The sequence below is a fragment of the Colletotrichum higginsianum genome, chromosome 1, assembly GCF_001672515.1.
Source record: "Colletotrichum higginsianum IMI 349063 chromosome 1, whole genome shotgun sequence".
Classification (NCBI taxonomy): domain Eukaryota; kingdom Fungi; phylum Ascomycota; class Sordariomycetes; order Glomerellales; family Glomerellaceae; genus Colletotrichum; species Colletotrichum higginsianum.
Window position 1 is genome coordinate 1,277,469 of NC_030954.1, and position 19,279 is coordinate 1,296,747.

General features: G+C 54.9%; 7 protein-coding genes across 7 annotated transcripts; 5 read left to right on the top strand and 2 right to left on the bottom strand.

Annotated features, from left to right (window-relative positions):
- Nucleotides 1–1,220: 1,220 nt before the first annotated feature.
- On the top strand, nt 1,221–2,375 carry CH63R_00398 (Isopropanol dehydrogenase; the record flags this gene model as incomplete). Its single annotated transcript, XM_018295373.1, has 1 exon — nt 1,221–2,375. One exon carries the CDS (start codon nt 1,221–1,223, stop codon nt 2,373–2,375), a length of 1,155 nt encoding a protein of 384 aa, XP_018163735.1.
- Nucleotides 2,376–3,709: 1,334 nt separating this feature from the next.
- On the top strand, nt 3,710–4,889 carry CH63R_00399 (Thioredoxin domain containing protein; the record flags this gene model as incomplete). Its single annotated transcript, XM_018295374.1, has 2 exons — nt 3,710–3,920; nt 4,015–4,889. The coding sequence occupies 2 exons, from the start codon at nt 3,710–3,712 to the stop codon at nt 4,887–4,889; spliced, it is 1,086 nt and encodes a 361-aa protein (XP_018163736.1).
- A 2,209-nt stretch (nt 4,890–7,098) lies between these two features.
- On the top strand, nt 7,099–7,853 carry CH63R_00400 (exo-1,3-beta-D-glucanase; the record flags this gene model as incomplete). Its single annotated transcript, XM_018295375.1, has 2 exons — nt 7,099–7,684; nt 7,759–7,853. 2 exons carry the CDS (start codon nt 7,099–7,101, stop codon nt 7,851–7,853), a joined length of 681 nt encoding a protein of 226 aa, XP_018163737.1.
- Nucleotides 7,854–8,690: 837 nt separating this feature from the next.
- Nucleotides 8,691–9,939, top strand: CH63R_00401 (Thioredoxin; the record flags this gene model as incomplete). The annotated part of the gene is made up of 3 exons (XM_018295376.1): nt 8,691–8,766; nt 8,992–9,539; nt 9,595–9,939. The coding sequence occupies 3 exons, from the start codon at nt 8,691–8,693 to the stop codon at nt 9,937–9,939; spliced, it is 969 nt and encodes a 322-aa protein (XP_018163738.1).
- Nucleotides 9,940–12,808: 2,869 nt separating this feature from the next.
- On the top strand, nt 12,809–13,795 carry CH63R_00402 (uncharacterized protein; the record flags this gene model as incomplete). The annotated part of the gene is made up of 1 exon (XM_018295377.1): nt 12,809–13,795. One exon carries the CDS (start codon nt 12,809–12,811, stop codon nt 13,793–13,795), a length of 987 nt encoding a protein of 328 aa, XP_018163739.1.
- A 364-nt stretch (nt 13,796–14,159) lies between these two features.
- On the bottom strand, nt 14,160–15,413 carry CH63R_00403 (uncharacterized protein; the record flags this gene model as incomplete). The annotated part of the gene is made up of 1 exon (XM_018295378.1): nt 14,160–15,413. One exon carries the CDS (start codon nt 15,411–15,413, stop codon nt 14,160–14,162), a length of 1,254 nt encoding a protein of 417 aa, XP_018163740.1.
- A 1,296-nt stretch (nt 15,414–16,709) lies between these two features.
- On the bottom strand, nt 16,710–18,617 carry CH63R_00404 (Choline dehydrogenase; the record flags this gene model as incomplete). Its single annotated transcript, XM_018295379.1, has 1 exon — nt 16,710–18,617. The coding sequence occupies one exon, from the start codon at nt 18,615–18,617 to the stop codon at nt 16,710–16,712; it is 1,908 nt and encodes a 635-aa protein (XP_018163741.1).
- Nucleotides 18,618–19,279: the final 662 nt, after the last annotated feature.

Sequence of the window (19,279 nt, forward strand, 5' to 3'; positions counted from 1 at the left end):
AAACCCGTATTTCCTTTGCCAATTGAAGCCTCCTACCCAGCCGGAAGCCATCCTGTTATCCGAGGCAACACGCCGGGACAATACACTGTAAGCGAGCTTTTGGCGATTGTCTTTTTTTTTTTTTTTTTTTTTTTTTTTTTTTGCATCAAAGGCTGGGACATCTTCCGTAGCCGGGCTGTCTGACACATCCAGATGGGCCAACCTGCGGTCTTTGTCAGTTTAGCTTGCTGATGTGTCGTTGCTCGACCTTTGGGGGCGCAGATATGGCGTTGGGAAGTTGAACAATATGTTGTACTTGCCAAACTCTTCCCCGAAAATTTCCCTGGCAACTGCACCTTTCACCCGCATAGCGATGATCAGGAGTGAGGTCATGCTGCCCACTGCTAGGGCTTACCGGGAAAAACACGCCAGCCATGATGATACTCTAAAGCGAAGGAAGAGGAAGAAAGATGACGCTCAGGCGCAGGCACTAGTAGCATTACTGTCTGATATCATGTCGTTGACGGCCTTACATAAGCGGCAGTTATGAGGACTGTCACGAAAAGTCCGACCGAACCCAGAGCAGAAACCAGCGTTGGAGAGAGTATAACCGAGCCGAAAAGTTCCGGATTGAGGGCGCGATACGTTGTCAACTGTCGTTTCGTCGACCATGACTCGTGTGATTTAATCCGTTTGGCGCTCGCGCGAATCGGTGCAACTCCCGGCCGATCGTCCTAGGAACACAGTCGGCGACCCTGTGGGTCCAAAACGGCCGGCTTGCGGGCGGGTCGAATTTGCCGGTGACAACTTGCCTAATTCGAATGAAAGAGGAACGATCTCGACAGCCAAGAGGCCGCAAGGCATCAAGACCCCTGTTTTTCTGTGCAAGACCTCGCTGTAGCAGCCAACCCTATGGCCTAGATGCTTCGCACTGAGAGGAGAAGCGGAGTTCGGACAAGTCGCTGTGGCCGCCGTCTTATGGCGCGACGGCCTAAACGAATGGGTTGGCTCCACATCGCAGCCTGTACTCGGCCTCATGATCCGGCCCGAGAAACCACGACACATTTCCCTCTGCCTCTCTCCAACTCCTAAAAAGAATAAAGGCCTCCTAGGCCCAAGCATCTTTGTGTTCAACTTTGCGGGCACTTATTCAAATTGAAAATTGTGACCGAGAACAGCCCGGTCCCTGACCCCATTACTCTTCCCAAGCCCAACTTACACTACCAAACTTTGCCAAAATAATGAGCTCTCCACAAGGAAACCGCGCTCTTTGGCTCTCGTCCTACTCGGAGCCCCTCAGAATTGTCGACCTCCCCATCCCGGAAGCACCGACGGGCACAGCCGTCGTGAAGATCCTCGCGACGGGCATCGTCCCCTACACACACCTCTGCCACACGGGCAAGCTCCCACAGATGAACATCCACCCGCCCTTCGTTCCGAACCCCAACGCCATCGGCCGTGTGCACGCCGTCGGGCCAGACGCCGTACGCGTCAAACCTGGCGACCTTGTCTATGTCGACGCGACGACCCGCGGCCGCGATGATCCGATCAACGTCATGGTCATGATCGGCCATCTCGGCGGCGTAGGCGACGCGGGTCAGAAGCTCATGAGAGAGTGGCGCGACGGCTCGCTGCAGCAGTACCAGAAGGTGCCCCTCGAGAACGTCTACCTCTTGAACGAGCAGCGCCTCACGGGCGAGCTGGGCTACGGCCCGGCCGAGCTGTCTACCATCGCGCACTACTCGGTCGTTGGCGGCGCGTTGTTGGAGGCAGCCGACGTCAAGGTGGCCGAGACAGTCGTCGTCGGGCCCTCGGGCGGTTCCTTTGGTGGCCTCGCCGTCGAGATCGCTCTCACCGTCGGCTGCAACGTTGTGGCGCTCGGCCGCAGCGGGGCCAAACTCGCGGCGATGCGCGAGAAGCTCGGCGGCAACGCGCGACTCCGGACGGTGGTGATGACGGGTGACGAGGACGCCGACGCAGCGGCGATCTTGGCGGCGACACCCTACGGCGCGGGAGCGGACGTGTACAACGACTGGACGCCCGGGGGGCTCAAGAACCCGCCGTACCTCGGGGCCGCGCTGCGCACGCTCAAGCGCGAGGGTCGGGTGGTTCTCAGCGGCGGCGCGAGCGAGACGCTACCGATGCCGTACGCGCAGTTCGGCCTGAAGAATCTCAAGCTGCTGGGCAAGTGGATGTGCGAGAGGCGGACGCTGTTGCAGGTGATCAGTATGATCGAAGGAGGCCAGCTGAGGATCGGGAAGGAGAGCGGCAGCGAGATCGAAGTGTTCACGCTCGACCAACACGAAGAGGCGACGGAGTTTGCGAGGGTCAATGGCGGGTGGAGGAACTACACGGTAATTGCTCCGAATCCGTACGAGACGTCCCTTGCGATATGAGACATTGCTTCGGGTGGGCATGGCTCAACGAGGGCTGTACATGGAAAGCATGGATGAAATAGAAAGTCAGTGCTAGATAATTCCGGCAGTACGACTGCCCTGTTGTTTGCCATTGTATCTATGACAGGCGTTGCATCCACGGAAGACGGCCGCGCGCGCGGGCATCTGCATGTTGTGTTTCGTCAAATAGGGCGTGACCTGCTTTCGACGTGCGGCGTAGAAGTGGATGGCCAAGATGGGATAGTCACAGATAGTCAACTTAATTAGGTAGGTAGGTAGGTAGTTGGTGAGGCAGTAAATTAATCACAACATTTCAAGGTCGCGCTCTCAACTACCCTGACAGTGCCTAGCTACCTACCTAGCTACCTACTTACCTACCTACCTAAGGTAGGTAGGTAGGTAGGTACTGAGTGCTGACCCAAGGGCGACTGTGCGCCGGCACCCATCGGGAGCTAATAGCGTCAAGGTCGCACTCCTGATCGCTCCCGGCCGCCCACCAACTCCACTAACCGCGTGTGTGCCTTGGCCCGCCCACCCTTGCTCCCGCTGCAACTGACAGGGGCGAGGGGCCAGGGCCTGTTTGCTCGCTGGCTGCGCTGCGTAGGTACATTGATCACCGCAAATAGGTGCATTGGTACTTATTTAAGTGGGTGGGCAGGTACCTTAGTGCCTGAGGAAAGGGCAGAGAGACCGGGGAGAAGCGGGCCAATGCTTCCTTCCTCCAACAACCAACCAACCAACATTGAACCAATTGACGGCACTACTACCACTGCACCTCAGGTACCTATGTACCCCCAGACGGCCTTTCTCTTCAACCCGAGGTGCCACTGGCTCGGCTCCTTGACATCTCCCACTTTCACCTCGCATTCCGGACCTCACCTTCTCTCGCGTAGTGAACCTTCTGCCTTTGTCAGCCCAGACGGTGGAAACATCAATATCCCGTCGCGCGACTAGGCATCCAAGGGCAGGCAGACAGGTGTTCCATCACCCACGTGCTACTGCCATTTTGCGTCATCTGGACTTCTTGCGCCGTTGCAACACCCTTCTGGTGCCTGTAGCTCTTATCGACCACCGCCCCATCTCTCGTCGCGGCGTTGATGCAAAGGAAAGGCTTGGCATCGTGGCATCGTGACATCCTCATCGCCAAACCCGCCTCCGACGCGCCGCGCTAGCATCACATGCCCGTGACAGAACCATCGTCTACCACCCCGGCTCATATCCGTCCCATCGCTTTTGCTCCTGTAAGCATCTCCTCTCGTCTCACGCACTCTCACTCACTCGCTCCGTTGCTCAGGCTCATGCCCATGCTCATCTCATACAGCTATTCCGACCCTATGGATACCATCATGGCCGACAACTCACCCCCCGATCCCATGGCCGCAGCGGCCAGTGCGCTGATGAACTCCATCCAGTGTTACGTCCGCGCCGCCGTCACCGCTGAGTCGGCCAACCGTCGACCTGAGTCCGAATCGGCTATCCAGGCCCGCCTCGACTCTGTCGTCCAGGAGAACACTGAGCTCAAGGACAAGCTCAAGCAGATAGAGAGTAAGAACACCAATTGATGTCTTGACAATTGCATGTTTCATTTCTCCCCCTCTTCCCCAAATGCCAACGCTCATCAGTGCTGACACCAACCAAGCAGATGAGAGAGACACTATCAAGGCCGCCTTCTCGTCCTACTTTGGCGTTGCCCTCCCCGAGTCCAAGCTTTCCCGCCACCTGCGCCTCAAGATCCCCAAGTTCCCCCAGTTCAAGAGCTTCCCCGTCGAGATCCGCATGAAGATCTGGAAGCTCGCCCTCCCTGCCGGCCGCGTTTTCGACCTCTCCATGGGCGACGGCCACCTGTCACGCGTCCTGCGCGCCACCGCCCCGAACCCCAACGGCGGCCCCAATCCGGCCGTGGCCATGCGCCAGGCCTCGGGCCTGGCCGAGATGACCGTCACCGCCCATAAGACGCCCAAGCTCCGCCTCGCCTGCAAGGAGGCCAACCGAGCCTTCCTCGAGGCTGGCGGTTTTGAGTTTGGCCTCTTCGGCGGCACCTACAAGGGCCTCTGGTTCAACTACGCCGAGGACATCCTTTTCGTCCGTGAAGAGCCCCGAGCCTGGGTCAACCTCGACATGTCGCGCATCGTCCGTGTCGCCTTTCCTCACACCAGATTCATGAGCAAGCCCGACATCATCGCCAGGCTGGATCTGGTTCTCGACCATTTCACCTCTTGCAAGGAGGTCATCCTCATGCAGACCATGGAGTGGGATATCCGGTCCTGTCTGACGAGCCCGCGCCTGCCGCCCAAGCTGTTTCCACTCGGCACCGAGGACCCTATCGGTGCTCACGACTATCCCAAGGAACTGTCCAACGAGATAGGAAACGTCGCCGCCTGGGGTGATGTCAAGCGCGTGGTCGAGCAGATTGGCAGGGAGCATGTCATGGACGTGAAGCACCTGAGCCCCGGCCGCGTTCCCAAGTTCATCGGCATGGAGATGGTGAGGGCTCGCCCGAGCTACTTCGATTAAGTGGAGGACCAACATATCCTTGCGTACTTTAACACGATATCGCACGTCTTTGACTTTTGTGCAATGAGCATGTATCATATCCAGGCAGACACAGGGAGTAGAGGCGTTTGGTTCGGGTTTTCCCTCTCGAGTTATCATAGTGCATCATACCACTGGTCAATTCTGCATATATTTGGTTGGCTCTCTAGTTTTTCTCCCCCGAACTCCAGACTTTGCAACATCCCTCTCTGCGATTTTCCCATGACTTGAGAGAGCCTGGTAACCACTTTTGTCATGATTGGTCGGAACCTCTTCTCACTGATAATTTGTTTCATACCCACCGTCGCAGGTCTCTCTATCTTGGATACCCACGAAACCCTTTCTCCGAGGGGTAGAAGATGGCGGCCAGACGGATGTAAGCGGCCATGTTGGCGTGACCGAAGCCCTTGCGAGAGGTACACTCGGAATAAGCACAATTGCCTGCAATACGCAAAGTACACTATATCGTGGATGCGTGTCGTTGAACCAGAGGCCGCAGATGCTCGAAATTTTTACGAAAATTCAAAGGTGAAACGACTTACCGTCTTGCGTCTCTCACCGAGGATGGCGCCCATTCCTGGATGAGTCTTGAGGGCTTTCCCTCCTCATAGCCCTCGGGGTCTTTGTTGTTGTATCAGCTCGAATATGCATGGAGGAGGGAGCAAGCCTTCCCGGATCGCTTGATTCTGACTAAGAGCCGGCCGAATATAGAGAAGGGAGTTATGTTAGGGTTTTGAAATGCTATTAAGCCAGTTGGTTGGAGATACCTTACAGGATATAATGGAAATAACCAGCCTCGCCTTGATGTGCCTTAGTCACCTCACTCTGATTTTTTGATCACAACAGTCATTGCCCTGTTGCTCCTTACCTTTGAAACTTTGACGTTTTGCAGTACGAGTGATATCTTGAAAGTTCTGCCATACATGGCTAGCTAGTTGTGCGTTTGCTTAGGGGTCTGGGAGATCAACCGACGAGATCTTTGGTTTGGGCGACTTAAGGTTCGAATAAGACGAAGAGGTTCTTTTCATGACTCCATGGTCAGATAGATGAAGTGGGAAAGAGCCCTTAGGTGCGGTCCTGTCTATCTGCCCCACAGGACGTTCCCGTGAGGATATGGATCGCGGAGTCAAGCTTTTCGCACTAGAAGACTACGACACCATCTGGGATCGAGAATCAGCCCCTGTTTTTGGAAAGTAGGGTTTAGCTATCACTACCTTGGGTGAAATAAAAAAGGCATTGCTACGTGTGTACCGCAATAAGACGCTTCTTCAATAGTTGGGCATTGGACAAGACGATTTGCCGGAGATAGAGGGCATGAAAATCTTCAGGAGTAAGAAGGCCGACGCACAAAGCGATTGAGAATCAGGACATCCAACGGAATCACTTCGGAAGTAACCCCCAGAAGCCGTTGTTTAATAGACAGACAGTTTCTTCAATCCCACAAAATTATGGGCTTAAATGGCCAAGAGCTTGTATCGGTCCTGATCACCTCCAAGTTAATGCGGCAATAAGCAGTTGTTTGTTGAACGTAGAGTAACCTTTTAGCTATCGATTGGGTGGACTAGCCCGCGGGTTTTTCAACTCCATTCCGGAAATTGGAGATAGCAGCAACGTTTCCCAGCAACATGATGATCGTCATCGTTCGAAGAAATATGAGGAGAACCAGAAAAGGAAATCGGTATGACACCCAAATGTTGCAACCTTCTTCGATGACGTCCACGTGTACTTGACTTATATGGACCATGCATGAATGCCTGCGCAACGTGACAGAAGTAGGGGCCGCGAGATAAAGAAGTTGAGTAAGCATGGTGCTATAGGTAGATGATTTGATGCATAAGTAGAGCCTGACATTGAGACTGTCTATCTGTGCTAGTACAGAGGAAACGTTGCCTAAGTACGAAGTTTGCTTCCGAGGGTAGGGTAACAAAGCGAAATTCCTATGCTGGAACCCCATGGAACGTTTTTGTCAGCTTCTTTAATAGCTCCAAGGGATTCCCGTCGGTATTTGCTAGAGTACCTGCTTCGTACTGACTCCAACCCGTCTCCTTTCTTATATCTCGCGGATTCCACTGGTGATCTGACGCCAACTCAACCCACATCTCCAAGTGCCACCACGACTATCTTTTCAAACTTTCTTTTTACCGAGCTCCCTGCCTCGTCCGCTCTTTTCAGCACGCCATCCTCAAACATTATGTTGATCCTTTCCATTGCTCGTCTTGTTGGCATTGTGGCTTTCACGGCAAGCTTAGTAGCCGGAGAAGCTGCTGTTATTGCCTCGGCACCGCCGCGGAGAATCCAAGAGGCACCCTCGTCGGCCGTGAGAGTCTCTGAGATACCCTGGACCACTTTCTACACTCCGTCGCCCTCTACTCGACCCTCCCATCCGGAGTCTCCTCCCGTAGAGCCGTCGACGCGATCGGTCGAAACTCTTGTCCTCCGCCTCGGAAAACGAGACAAGGTTTCCCTGGAGGAGCAAGACAGGATCTGTCACAACGAGACCGACCACAGCCCTCACAGCCCTGTCGACTCCCAAAAGCAGGAGAAGAGCGTCGCGGCGTTTTGCGGGCTGTTGAGGGGTAGAGGCGGCTACATGGAGGTGGGGATGGAGTCCCAGCGTATGGAATTCCAGGATCTAAACAGCGTTCATCATCATCTGAAGGTGGAATGGGCGGCGGCCTGTGAGACGGACGTCGAGAAACAGTCGATTCGGCGGCCCCTGGGGGAGATCAGCGCTGCGCCTAACTGCGACAGCTTGATGAGGGACAATTATATAAACTGTGAGTAACCCTTGGCTTAAGTCTCCCGAGTGATTTGAAATGGGATCTTGCCGCCTCTGACGATTGATCACTAGGTAAAAATGGAGGGGTTGGTGGCAAGGTGCAGGTCGGTTGCCTCATCTACACCTATAATGGTGGTATCATGCCAGGCAGAGAGTACGACTGGTGAGAAAAAGAGGATCAAAGAGCACGGCCATGTTGAAACTTTGGACTTCTTCCCAGCTGGAAGCCACTTGATGCTTACCAGACAGAAATCTTCTACATCTAGTTTCCAGAATTCAATCCGTTTTTTATACCCAAAGGTGGCATCCATTAGAATTCCTTTGTCCAACTCACTTTTAGGAATAGAACAGCTGTTTACCCCTTTTTGATCAATGATTGAGAGGTCTGCAAGAGGTTCTAATTTCGGACAGCCTGATATCACCAACTCATTTCAATCCAGATCAACTCTAAAAAGTGTACCTATTGAGCTTTCCACTCCAGGCTAATTTAAAATTATGCATTATCAAGCTTGTGTTTGAGGCGACATTGTAGTTACAAAACATAACAAGTTCATTAAAGTCATCTGTCCTTTTACATTCCACTCTAAATACGCAAGATTGCTTGTTAAGTAAACCAGTAAAGAAGAATAGAGCATTAAGACTGTAAAAGAAACTGCAACAAACAGGACCAATACAAGAATGTAATTAAAACAGTATTGGATTTTTTTAGTACACATTTGATAAAGCAGCTGTGAGGTAGATGTAGGTACTAAGCAATGAATTGTGAACAATCATGAAAGTTGTTTGCTTCCATGGACTGCTGCCAGTGACAAGCAACGCTAGTCCTATTTAGGAATGGTGCGGGGTAGGTAAGCTCCTGCCGTCTGTGGTCCTGGAGGAGGTCGCCCTGCCTGCTTAGCGTAACTTGTCTCGTCTTGTCGCGGGGCAGCTTTCTCCTGGATTCCATCAGCAACAACTTCACCCTCACACACCGACTTGACCCTGCGATCCTCAGAACCGCAAATATGTCTACGGTTCACATCAAGTCTCCGACGGAGTTCCAGACGCTCCTGTCGAGCTCCAGAATTGTCGTTGCTGACTGTGAGTACTACCCGAAGCCACAGCACCCCTGCCCTTTCTGATTCTTGATGACGCCAATGATGCCATCGCCAGCGCTTGATGGACGCGTCTCCCTTGCCTTGCCACCCTTGCCTCCAGCTTGGCTCATTGGTTGTCTCTGTTACAACATACTGCTAGAGACAAACATGTTGCAGTTTATTTCACGCCTCAATGATTGATCTGGCCTGCTGACAAATGTGGTTTCAGTCTATGCCGACTGGTGCGGTCCCTGCAAGGCCATCGCGCCCCTCTATGAGCAACTCTCGTCGTCGCTCTCCCGCAAGAATGCCGTTACCTTTGTCAAGATCGATATCGAGGCCCACAAGGAGATTGCCGCCGCCTACAATGTCACCTCGCTCCCCACCTTCATGATCTTCCGCGAAGGCAAGACCATCGAGAAGGTCCAGGGCGCCGACCCCCGCAAGCTTCAGGAGGTGGTCAAGAAGCTGGCCAAGGAGGTTTCCGAGACCGGCTCCAGCTCTGGCGAGGCCTCTGGCAACTCGAGCGGCGGTAGCTGGAGAGGCGCGGGACTTCCTCGTGGCTACGGCGACATCACCGACCAGGTCGAAGCTAGAGGCTGCGAGCTTCTCAACGCCGACGAGGACTTTGGCCCTGTCCGCGTTCTGTTCGACACGTCCAAGCCCAGTGCGCTGACCAAGAAGGAGGGTGTGAAGGATTGGGTGGAGAGCGGCGCCGACGACCAGCTTCTGCTGTTCATGCCCTTCCAGTCCATGCTGAAGCTCCATACCCTTCAGGTATGGCATGACACAGACCCTACATGTCACGACGTTGCTAACAGAGACGCCGCAGCTCACATCTCTTCCTCCTGCCGACGACGACGAGGCTCCGATGCGCCCTGGCACCATCCACCTCTACACGAACAAGCCACACAACCTCGACTTTAGCGAAGCCGACGACACCCCTCCCACGCAAGCCATCGAGCTCACTGAGAAGGACTGGAACGCCGACGGCACTGCCAACATTGGGCTGCGCTTCGTCAAGTTCCAGAACATCAACAGCCTGATCATCTACGTCACCAAGGGTGACGGCGACGGCGAGAAGGTGCGCCTCGACCGTGTGCGCCTCATTGGCGAGTCGGGTGAAAAGAGAGAGATGGGCAAGCTAGAGAAGATTGGCGACGAGGCCGGCGAGTAGAAGCCAATGGCCCACACCACAATCTGATCAGCGGCCAGTGGAGAATATCAAGAGAGAAAAACTCTGCACGCGAGGCCCTGTGCTACGAGAATCATGAATAGAGCAATAGCTAGAGATGTTGCCCGCCATCATTGGCCATCAGGAATTGAAAATTCAACAGGATACGAGAAAAGTTCATTGCTTTTGCAACGTTCAGTAGTATGCACGGCCAGCTTTAACACCAGGCGCGCATACACACTGCGTGCAACTGAAATTTGCTTCGAAATGTGGTCGTGGGTTGTTTCTGCTGCAATATAACAAGCACCGCCTCAGTAGGCATCACGGTTTGAAAGGCTACGCTTTGCCACACGTAGTCGTACTACGCATTGCTTCCATCCACTAAAGGATTTCTGAGTTTTGAGTATGTCCGGCCCGACGATCGCGATCCAACCCGCTGAGGGGCAGACGGGATCAGTGAAAGACGAGGCCGGCTGCAATTAAATTCGATCTGGGGCACGACTGACGCCATGAATTCACCGACTTAGGAATTCTAGCAACAGGGGAAACTGTAACGAGTCGTGCCAGCCGCACGAAGAAAAAAGAAGAAAAAAGGAAACCCTCCGTTGGAATCGCGACCTAAAATTCTTTTTTATATCGCGATATGGGTCGTTACCGTGCACGGGGACCAATAGTGGGTCCAAAGAAACGCTAGGAGGATCGGGGAAATATTCTGCCGGAAAGATAGAGATGTTGGTGCCTTTGAGTCTCTGACCGCGGAACCTGCCGAGGTTTTGTCGGTCGGTGGCTGTCATGTCAGGGTGCCGGACTTGGTCAGTGCATCTCATATCCACTCTGGCGCCCGGCTCCATAATTTTGCACTCAGTGTGAGACGAAGAACATATCGGATTTGAGCCAACTAGATGACGGCCCCCGGTCGTCATCCAAAGTCCAGCAAGGCGTCGGCGACCAACAAATGAAGACACCCTCTTCTACGCCTCCCTCGAGCCATCGCGTGGGCCTAGCTTGCCTCCAATCCGTCGCCAGTCCGTCCGCCGGTCATCGAGCGAAACATGCGCATTCTATGGATACATGGCCCAGGCTGTCCGTTTGCAATGAAACGACATGGGGGATACGCCCATGTTGACAAGGGCTGAAAGGCTGCCACGGGATCCAGGCAGAGCCCAAGTGTTGCCAAAAGACAACCGAAAGGGTGTTGGACGACGTCCCCGCGCAAGGGGCTAGGATGCCGACAAGGCGAGCGGAAGATGGCAACTAAACGGTCACGCACCGCCGTCAAGTGCGCTATCAAAGACGTCTTCAGATTGATTGAGTTTGGACCCGTGACCGGAGGCAGCGGAGCCCGGAAATCCAGATTGAGGGAGGTGACAGGAGCGGCGCAATATGCTTCCCCAAACTTCTTTGTCCGCATTCGTGTCGTTTGCCCGGCCCTCGAATCCTCAAACAAACGAACTTCCAACCCCGTACAGGCCGAGCCACTCGGGGTCTCTCTCCCAGTGAGTCCCTTCTCCTCCTCCTCCCTTCCCTCTCGGCCTCCCTCGCGACAAGCTCCCTTTCGCACCGCCCGCCCCTCTTCCGATGCCACCGCCATTTCCCCGACCTGAACCCCCCAGCCAACGTCTTGGCACCTTAGGCCTCTGCCAGCTGGTCCGGCGCGGCTACTTACCTTGCAGTCTTGCAACAAGCGTCGCAATCCAGCGCCATGCTATGCCGTTGGGATGACGGGTCGAATGACGGCACATTGATAGTGGAGGTGGTTCCAATCGCAGGCCATCCCGTCGGTCATTATCAGCTTATGGGATCACAAACTGCCACCGGCTCACCAGACGCCCCTCTTCTTGACTTCCCAAACTGAGCATCGCGCCACGTCTGCCGCCGGGTCTCATGCGCGATATTAATGGGACCGTCTGTCGCTTGCGCTTCCAACTCTAGCATGCCTCGCCAGACGCCGGGAGCCCCGTCCACATATCGCCACAGCACCTTTTGAAAGTCGTCCGGATGTCGACATGCATCGCCCGCTCTGACACCGGCACGTCATCAACTGCCGGCACGACGACCAGATGTGGCAGCTACGGCGGCCAATAGTCCCATTGTTGTAGCGTACCGGCCGTGGTCAGCCACGGCAGCCCACGTTGCTTTTGCACACCAACGGCACCGCAGGGACGGTAGATGACCTTGCCTAGCCTTGGTCTAGCCAGAGACTTACTGACAGCCATCATATGAGCGGGTTAGCCCCAGTTTCACCAGTGTGATAAAGGAGCCTCTAAGCAGCTCACAAAAACCAGCTTACATCCCATCCCGTCCAACCCCCCTCGTTCCAAGTAATAGGAGCTCGTTCGGATCTGTTTTCCTTGCGTTTCACCTTCTTCCTTGACCTTGCGAAAGAAACTTCTGTCTTCGGCCGACAATTCGAAAAAAGTGTTGCTCGCTTCGTGCCGAGCTGGCTCCTCCGATTGGCAGTTGTCCCATCCACAGACTACTTACACTCGTCAACCTGCTGAGCTGGTAGCCCTCGCCCACCCATCCCGGCGCGATCCTCGAAACGACAACCCGTACCCTTCATCTATGCGAGATCTCTCGGGCCGCTGGTCGAAACGTTAAACGAGTGGGTATCGCGGTCCTATATTTCAACGCCAGCCTGCTCCCCGTCGGGGAACGTTCGTCTCTTCCCTTGTTGTTTGCCCGTTTTCGCGGCAGCTGTCCGAGTGGTCGGACCCGTCGATCATTAGAGTTCCCCCCGACCGCCCCAGAGGATCATCTCTTTCCTCCCCCGCCTTAAAGAAGATCACCCGTCACGTTTCCGACCGCATCTTCTGTCCTTGAAGATCCCTTCTGCGATGCAAGCGGGCCTCGGCGTCACACAGAAATCAGTATGCCTCCGAACTTGTTCACGCATTCCCCGACGGGTGTTTCGAGACCTGCCACCGTCACAGGCGCAGCCTTCCCCGTCATGAAGCTGCCAGTGGAGATACGGCTGATGATATGGGAATACGCCCTGCCGGATGCTCGTGTGTACGAAGCCATGGACTCGCCGAATGCAAGCCAGAAGACGCCTGCGGCGGCCGGGCTCATGTTCGCCAATGTTCGAGACGAACCACCACCTGCCTTAGGCGCCGTGTGTCATGAGACGAGGGTATTCGTGCTACAGCGCTACAGGCCTCTCACTTTGTCGGCCACTACCAAATACGTCGATCTGTCGCGCGACATCCTGTTGCTGGAGCCGTACCTGCTGGTGAAGCGTCTGCTCCGGACACTGCAGTTCTTTAGTCAGATTTCCCTCGTGCGCGACAACCTCAGCCGACTTGCGTTCGGGACGTCGTATGGTTTATACACCGGCATCTGCCATCCCGTCTTGAGCTGGAAAGTCTCCAAATCCAACATGACGACGCTGCTCGCTCGCCTGGCCAAGTTCCCAAGGTTGAGAAAGCTCCTCTTCGTCGTGCACCAAGAATTCCAGTTCGACTTTGACGTCCGACCGCCCTGCGCCACACATCAGATGAGCCATCCGGAGGAGTCACGGCCACAGCTGGTGCACCAGGGGTACCGCTTCAAGTTTGACATTGAGTCGCAGCTCAACTATACCCAGCCCCGCCACCCGCACTCCAACGAGTTCCTTTACTACCCGTTGGACATCGACGAGGACAATGACGAGTGCTTCGACAGAGACGATTTGGAGGGCGAGGGCGACCCCTACGAGTCGTGGCCCACAAACGACGATTGGAGACGCTTCAGGAGGAGGTTCCAAAGGTCTATTCACCTGGTGGGGAAGGGGTCGCCGGGGATTTCGCGGCCCAATGCCATGCCGACGTTGGAGGCGGCGAGTTTGCTCTGGAGGTACAGCAAGGCGCAGCGGTATTGAAGGCCTTACTCTTTGGCGGCTATGGATCTACGGTGTTTGTGCTATGCTCTCCTTTCTAGCACTGCATTATACCCTTTCTCGATGTCAATTTTGGTATCTGCCTTGGCAATAAGACGGCGGTTTCTACACTTCCATGAATTTCCACCACTAGCCCATCGCCGTGCGGTACACAAAGAAGCACGGCCGAGCCCCGGAGGCTGTAAGAGAGCAATGTTACAGTGATACGTACAGGAAACCAAGCTGATAATCAAACAAGTCGGTCTTTATACATATCAACGCCTATGCCAGATGCGTCACGGCGAGAGGCGGCCCACTTGAAGCAGCAATCATCCATTCTCATCCTCAGCACCTCACACCCCTCCGTTCAGCGCATTTCTTCAAGCGCCGCCAATTTGAGGTCCACGGCCATCATCAAGACCCAGACCCCGACGATCCCGGCGAGGAGCCAACGCGCCAGCTCGTTCATCGTCTTGGCTCTCATCTCCGCCGCCTCGCTCCTGGGCATGACTCTCGCGTTCAGGCACACACCGCGCGGCCTGCTTGTGAAGGCGCGCTTCCAGTCGCAGCAGATGACGCAATGGCACCACATGCTCTCGCGGAAGACGACCATCTCTTCGCCCGAAGGTCGGCCGGGGAATGTGGCCGGATCACCAACCCGGGGAAGTTCGGGTTCTGGGATTGCGGCGGCGAGGCGGTGGGAAAGGTTGGCCCAGTAGGCATCATGGTCATTGTTGTTGTCGTCGTCATCATCTTCGTTGTCTTCGTCTTCGTCGTCATCATCATCCTCTTCCGATTCCGTGGTAAGATCGGGCATGGAATCAGACTGTGAGGCCATCGTCGCGCTGACATTGAGGGACCACCGTACGAGCGGCTGGTATTGGCGCGGGAAGGGTAGGGAAGGGGAGACGACGCGGGGGGGGCTGCAGCCGAGGTTTCCGGTGACAAAAGGGTGGCGATACGGTTTGTTTCTCGTGGTGAGACCTGTGCTCTGGAGGCTTCCGGTGTTATGAAGGGGTGAGCGGGAGTGCTCGACCGCTGTGAGATTCGATCGAACGGGTCTGTGGCGCTGGCTGCGGGGGCCCGGCTCCTCCTCCGAACGTGTCTCTTGTAATTCCAACAGCTCGTTGAGGTTACTGGCTGAATGGGTGTCGATATATGTGGATTGGTCGCTCGGCAGGGTGCTATGCCGAGTAACACGAGGACGGGATGGGTTGCCAGGCGTAGAGTCCAGGTCCCAAGTGATGGATCTCCTCAAGGCGGGCCAAGGTTCCCACTCTTCTGCGAGCGATGCTCTTGTTTCGGCGGTACGTTGGTATCTGGGCGATCGAAGCTCCATCTCGCTTGTGAAAGAGCCGGGGGACGAGGGGGTCATGATGGCGGGCGTGGCTGAGAGGCTTACTGACTTAGAGTCGGTCCCGGCTTCAGCGGTTAGACGAGGCAACTGATGTTCCCCATCTCCGGAGGTGAAAGTGCTTCTGTCATCTTCGTTCTCGCTCGACCCCGACCAGTCGTCGTCAGCTTCAGGGGCTGGGGGACTTGAAGAAGGGGTGCGGCTGGCCCTGGGGTAAGGGGAGCGGTTGCGCCAGTAGCGGGTCTGCTTCTCGGGGACGATGATCATCTCGACTTGCAGTTCCCCAAGGCTTCTTAATGAATAATATCCTCTGATGTACCTTGAGTCACGAAACAGCGGGTTGAGTGTGCAGCTGCTCGTGACACTATCAACTGAATTGAGCTCAGGTCAAGTGTGGATGGTGTTCGTGAGCATGATCCCTTTCCATTTGAAGTTGGATATTGTGAGGGTATGATTTCTTGAAAAGCCGAATCGGAGACAGAGGCATGTGTAGTTCATCTTCTGCAAGTTTATTGATGGAACAAACACGGTAAGCTCTGGCGGTCCCATAGTTCGTTCCAACTCCCGGCAAACCTTCCCAGCCCTCGCTTTGGTTCCACTGGAGGAGGCAATTTCATGGGTCAAGGAAAGAAATTCTTCTGCTGTCATTGCACTGTGTTCCATTTCATACCTTGGCTTAAGCTTCAGTCTCCATCAAGGTATGGCAGAACTCAGCAACGGCCACTGTCCAAGGTCCTGTCTGTAATCCTTCGAGCCGCTGTATTCGAAGCTTTATGAAGTCTTGTCCTTTATGTTTTTGAGTGACGTTTCATCAAGGACGCGAGTATCTCACACTCTTCCTCTCATTCCTCCCATGGCTGAGAGATAATCGCAACATGAGAGCCCAGATACCAAGGTGGGCAAAGCCACTCAGGGTTCGTTGTACAGGTTCTGGTTTCCTGGAATATGCCACGCCAGAGAAGTTGGCCGAACTTTCTTTCGCTCTTACCAAAAGTTCCAAGTAGTCCCAAAACTTTTCAGCATGCTATTGATTGCCAGTTTTAGCACAGATACAGTCCATCAATTCAGATGGGTCCTGGAGAAACACAGAGGTCTCGTTTCAAGCAATTGGCTGACTCGAGGCATTGGAAGCTAAATTTGAACCAGTTACGAGATCACCACTTGGACAGACTCGTTGGTCTAGAGTTGCTACTGCAGACAGAGTACGTCAAAGTGATGAATTCGTTCAGTGGCTGGTACATGTAATCTCTAAGGTATTATCCAAGAACGGTTGATTTTTATCTTACCTGGTTACCTGAATCAGGAATTTCTGTATCTGACTACAAACTCTCAATTTGTATGGTTTTGCTGTTCCCATACTCGTTAGATGTAACCTATGTTGGGAAGACAAGTTCGCAAGATGATCGAGAAAGAATCCGAGTGTAAAGTTGCTGAGCGATGTTCTTTCCCGCTTTTCAGTTTTCAGATTTCCCGGGCGATATTAGGGCAAGCTGTATTTCAGAAATTGAGAGGCGGCACGAAGCTACTATTGAAAAGACTGTCTGCAGGTTACGGATCTGCAATCTACTTCGATGCCTTGATGATACCGTCCGCAATCTTCTCCGCCAACGCGTAGATCAAAGCCTGCGGGTGTCCCGGGGGCAGCAGGGCCAAGGAACTGGCGTCCACCACCCGCAGCCCCTCAACGCCAATGACTCTCGCCAGACTGTCCGTCACGGCTGTCGGGTCGTCCCGGCGTCCCATCCGCGCGGTGCACGACGCATGCATGACGGCCATGACGCTCGTCCGGATGTTGGCCAGGATCTGCTCGTCCGTCTCGACGTGCGAGCCCGGCCAGTACTCCACGTCGCGCGCGCGGATGGACCGAATCGCCTCTGTGTTGAAGATCTCACGGGTGCGTCTGTACATAGCCACGGCTACCTCGACGTCGCCCGGGTGCGTCAACCAGTTTGGATTCACGAGCGGGGCGCTCAAGGGGGAGCCGCTCGCGAGCATCACGTTGCCCCGGGACAAGGGGGCCGCCAGCGCAGCGATTATGGACGCGTACATCCTGCCATCCTGCGGTTGGTCGAGCCACGGGATGTTGAAGGGGCCGATGTGGCCCGCTGCCGGGAGGTACTCGATGTGCGGCCAGTCGTCTGGGAATGAGAGGAGCTGGTCCCAGGTAGACTGGCTCAGGTTGGCGCTGCTGGGCATCCGCTCCCACGCCAGGAACTCGGCCAAGTTGCTGGTCAGCGGGCCGGTTCGCGTGAGTCCGTAGTCGGTTACCGCCTCGGCGAGGATTACGGGGCTCCCCAGGACCTTGTTCAGGGTGTCAAACTTGACTTCGTACGTCGGGCCGAATAGAGCATGGTCACTCATGTTTTGCCCGACGCCTGGGCGGTCGGCGATGACTTTGATACCGTGCTTGGTCAGATGTTGCGCTGGGCCGATGCCGGATAACATGAGCAGCTGTGGTGAGTGCAGAGCACCGGCCGAGAGAATGACTTCCTTGGCTGCGTTGATGGTGTGCTTCAGCAATCCCGCCCCAGCAACCTCGACGCCCGTGGCCTTTTTTTCGCCGTCGAACAAGACCTTGTTGGCTCGTGTGCCCAAGTAAACTGTGAGTTTATCGTCCATCTTCGCGTCCCTTGCGGCGTATATAAAGTCGGCTGAGGTTGACCGGACCTGTGCTCGTGGGTGGATGGTCGTCTGCGCATAGTGGTATCCGCTCAGCACGCCCTTGTTGTACTGGTCCGTTCGGGTCATTCCAAGGGCCTCCAGACCTTTGGCAACCCATGTAGACCATACGGGCGTCCAGTTGGGGTAAGTCACCTGGATTGGGGAATTCGAAGAAGGCGGGTCGAAGTCGCTCTCATCGTACGTCGTCGTCGCGTTGGCGAGACGGGACACAGTGTTGGGCGAGGTGAAGGTGAAGCTCTTCTTGAAGTAGGGGAGAAACTGGTCAAACGTGTAACTGTCATCTCCAACGGCTTCGGCCCACGCATCCAAAGCTCCCCGGTTCGGCCGGTGATGGATCATGAAGTTCAGAGCCGAGGAGCCACCGAGACACTTGCCCTGCGCGTAGTGTATCTCGCGGTCTCCAGCTCCTGCTTGTGGGACTGTCTTCAGGCCGTAGTCGACGGTTGGGACAGTATCGAGTGGGTTGGAGCCGACACCAATGACATCGCCGAGGGGCGCGGGGCCTACGATAGGTTTGCCGACTTCGTATGATAGCCCGGCCTCGACAACGGCGACGGTGAAGCCGGCTTCGGCCAGCCGGTAAGCGATCGTGTTACCGGCAGTGCCGCCGCCTACTACGACATAGTCATAAGCTTGCCTGGTGCCGAGTATGCCCGTAAGGCCTCCCAGACTCGTCTGGACAACCCCGTCCAATGTGGACCAGATGCTGTTGGTGATAGGGTTAAGGATGGAATCCAGGAGTGGCAGTGCCAAGGTTGTAGGCAGAAGAAGGGATCTTGAAAGACGCATCGTGAGAATGGTTTGAAGAAGTTACTGGGCGTAGACTCAATCAAACGGCCATTTTATATTGCAATGGCCCTTCCATTATTGGGGGCCGGCGTCGGGAACCTTCACAGCCAAGAGGCACATTCATTTGCTCGGTTGCCATCCGCAGTTCCCAGATACTCATCTCAGCTCAGCTTTGATGTTCGTATTGCTTCTTGTCGCCCAGTTTGTCTTTAGCCCGTCTACTCTTCTCAGCTGAAGCTGTGGGGTACCCTTGTTGAGAGCTCCTTGCGAGTCAGCAACCCCAGAGCCTGGCCCTCGACCCGCTGTCTTCATAACGGTGATCCGCGGGTCCATGAATGAGTTTCCATAACGAGCTTGAATCCGGGGGTCCAGGGCGACGTTATTACCGAAACAAAACTAGTCGCTTTTGTATCCCTGCTGCTCAGACGCCGCCGTAACGCCGAATTAGGCTGAGGAAAATGCCCATCACTATGATGAATAGAAGCCCAAGATGAGTTGATGGAGCACATACGCACACATGGATCCAAACGTTTAAAACAAGTGCCTTTGCCTCCAGTAGGATTGTTCTGCTTCGTCCTGGATAGCCATCAAGCTGGTCCTTCTTCTCCTTTTTGAGTAAACGTTGGTTATACTGCTTGCTACCTGCACTCAACTAGCCGTCA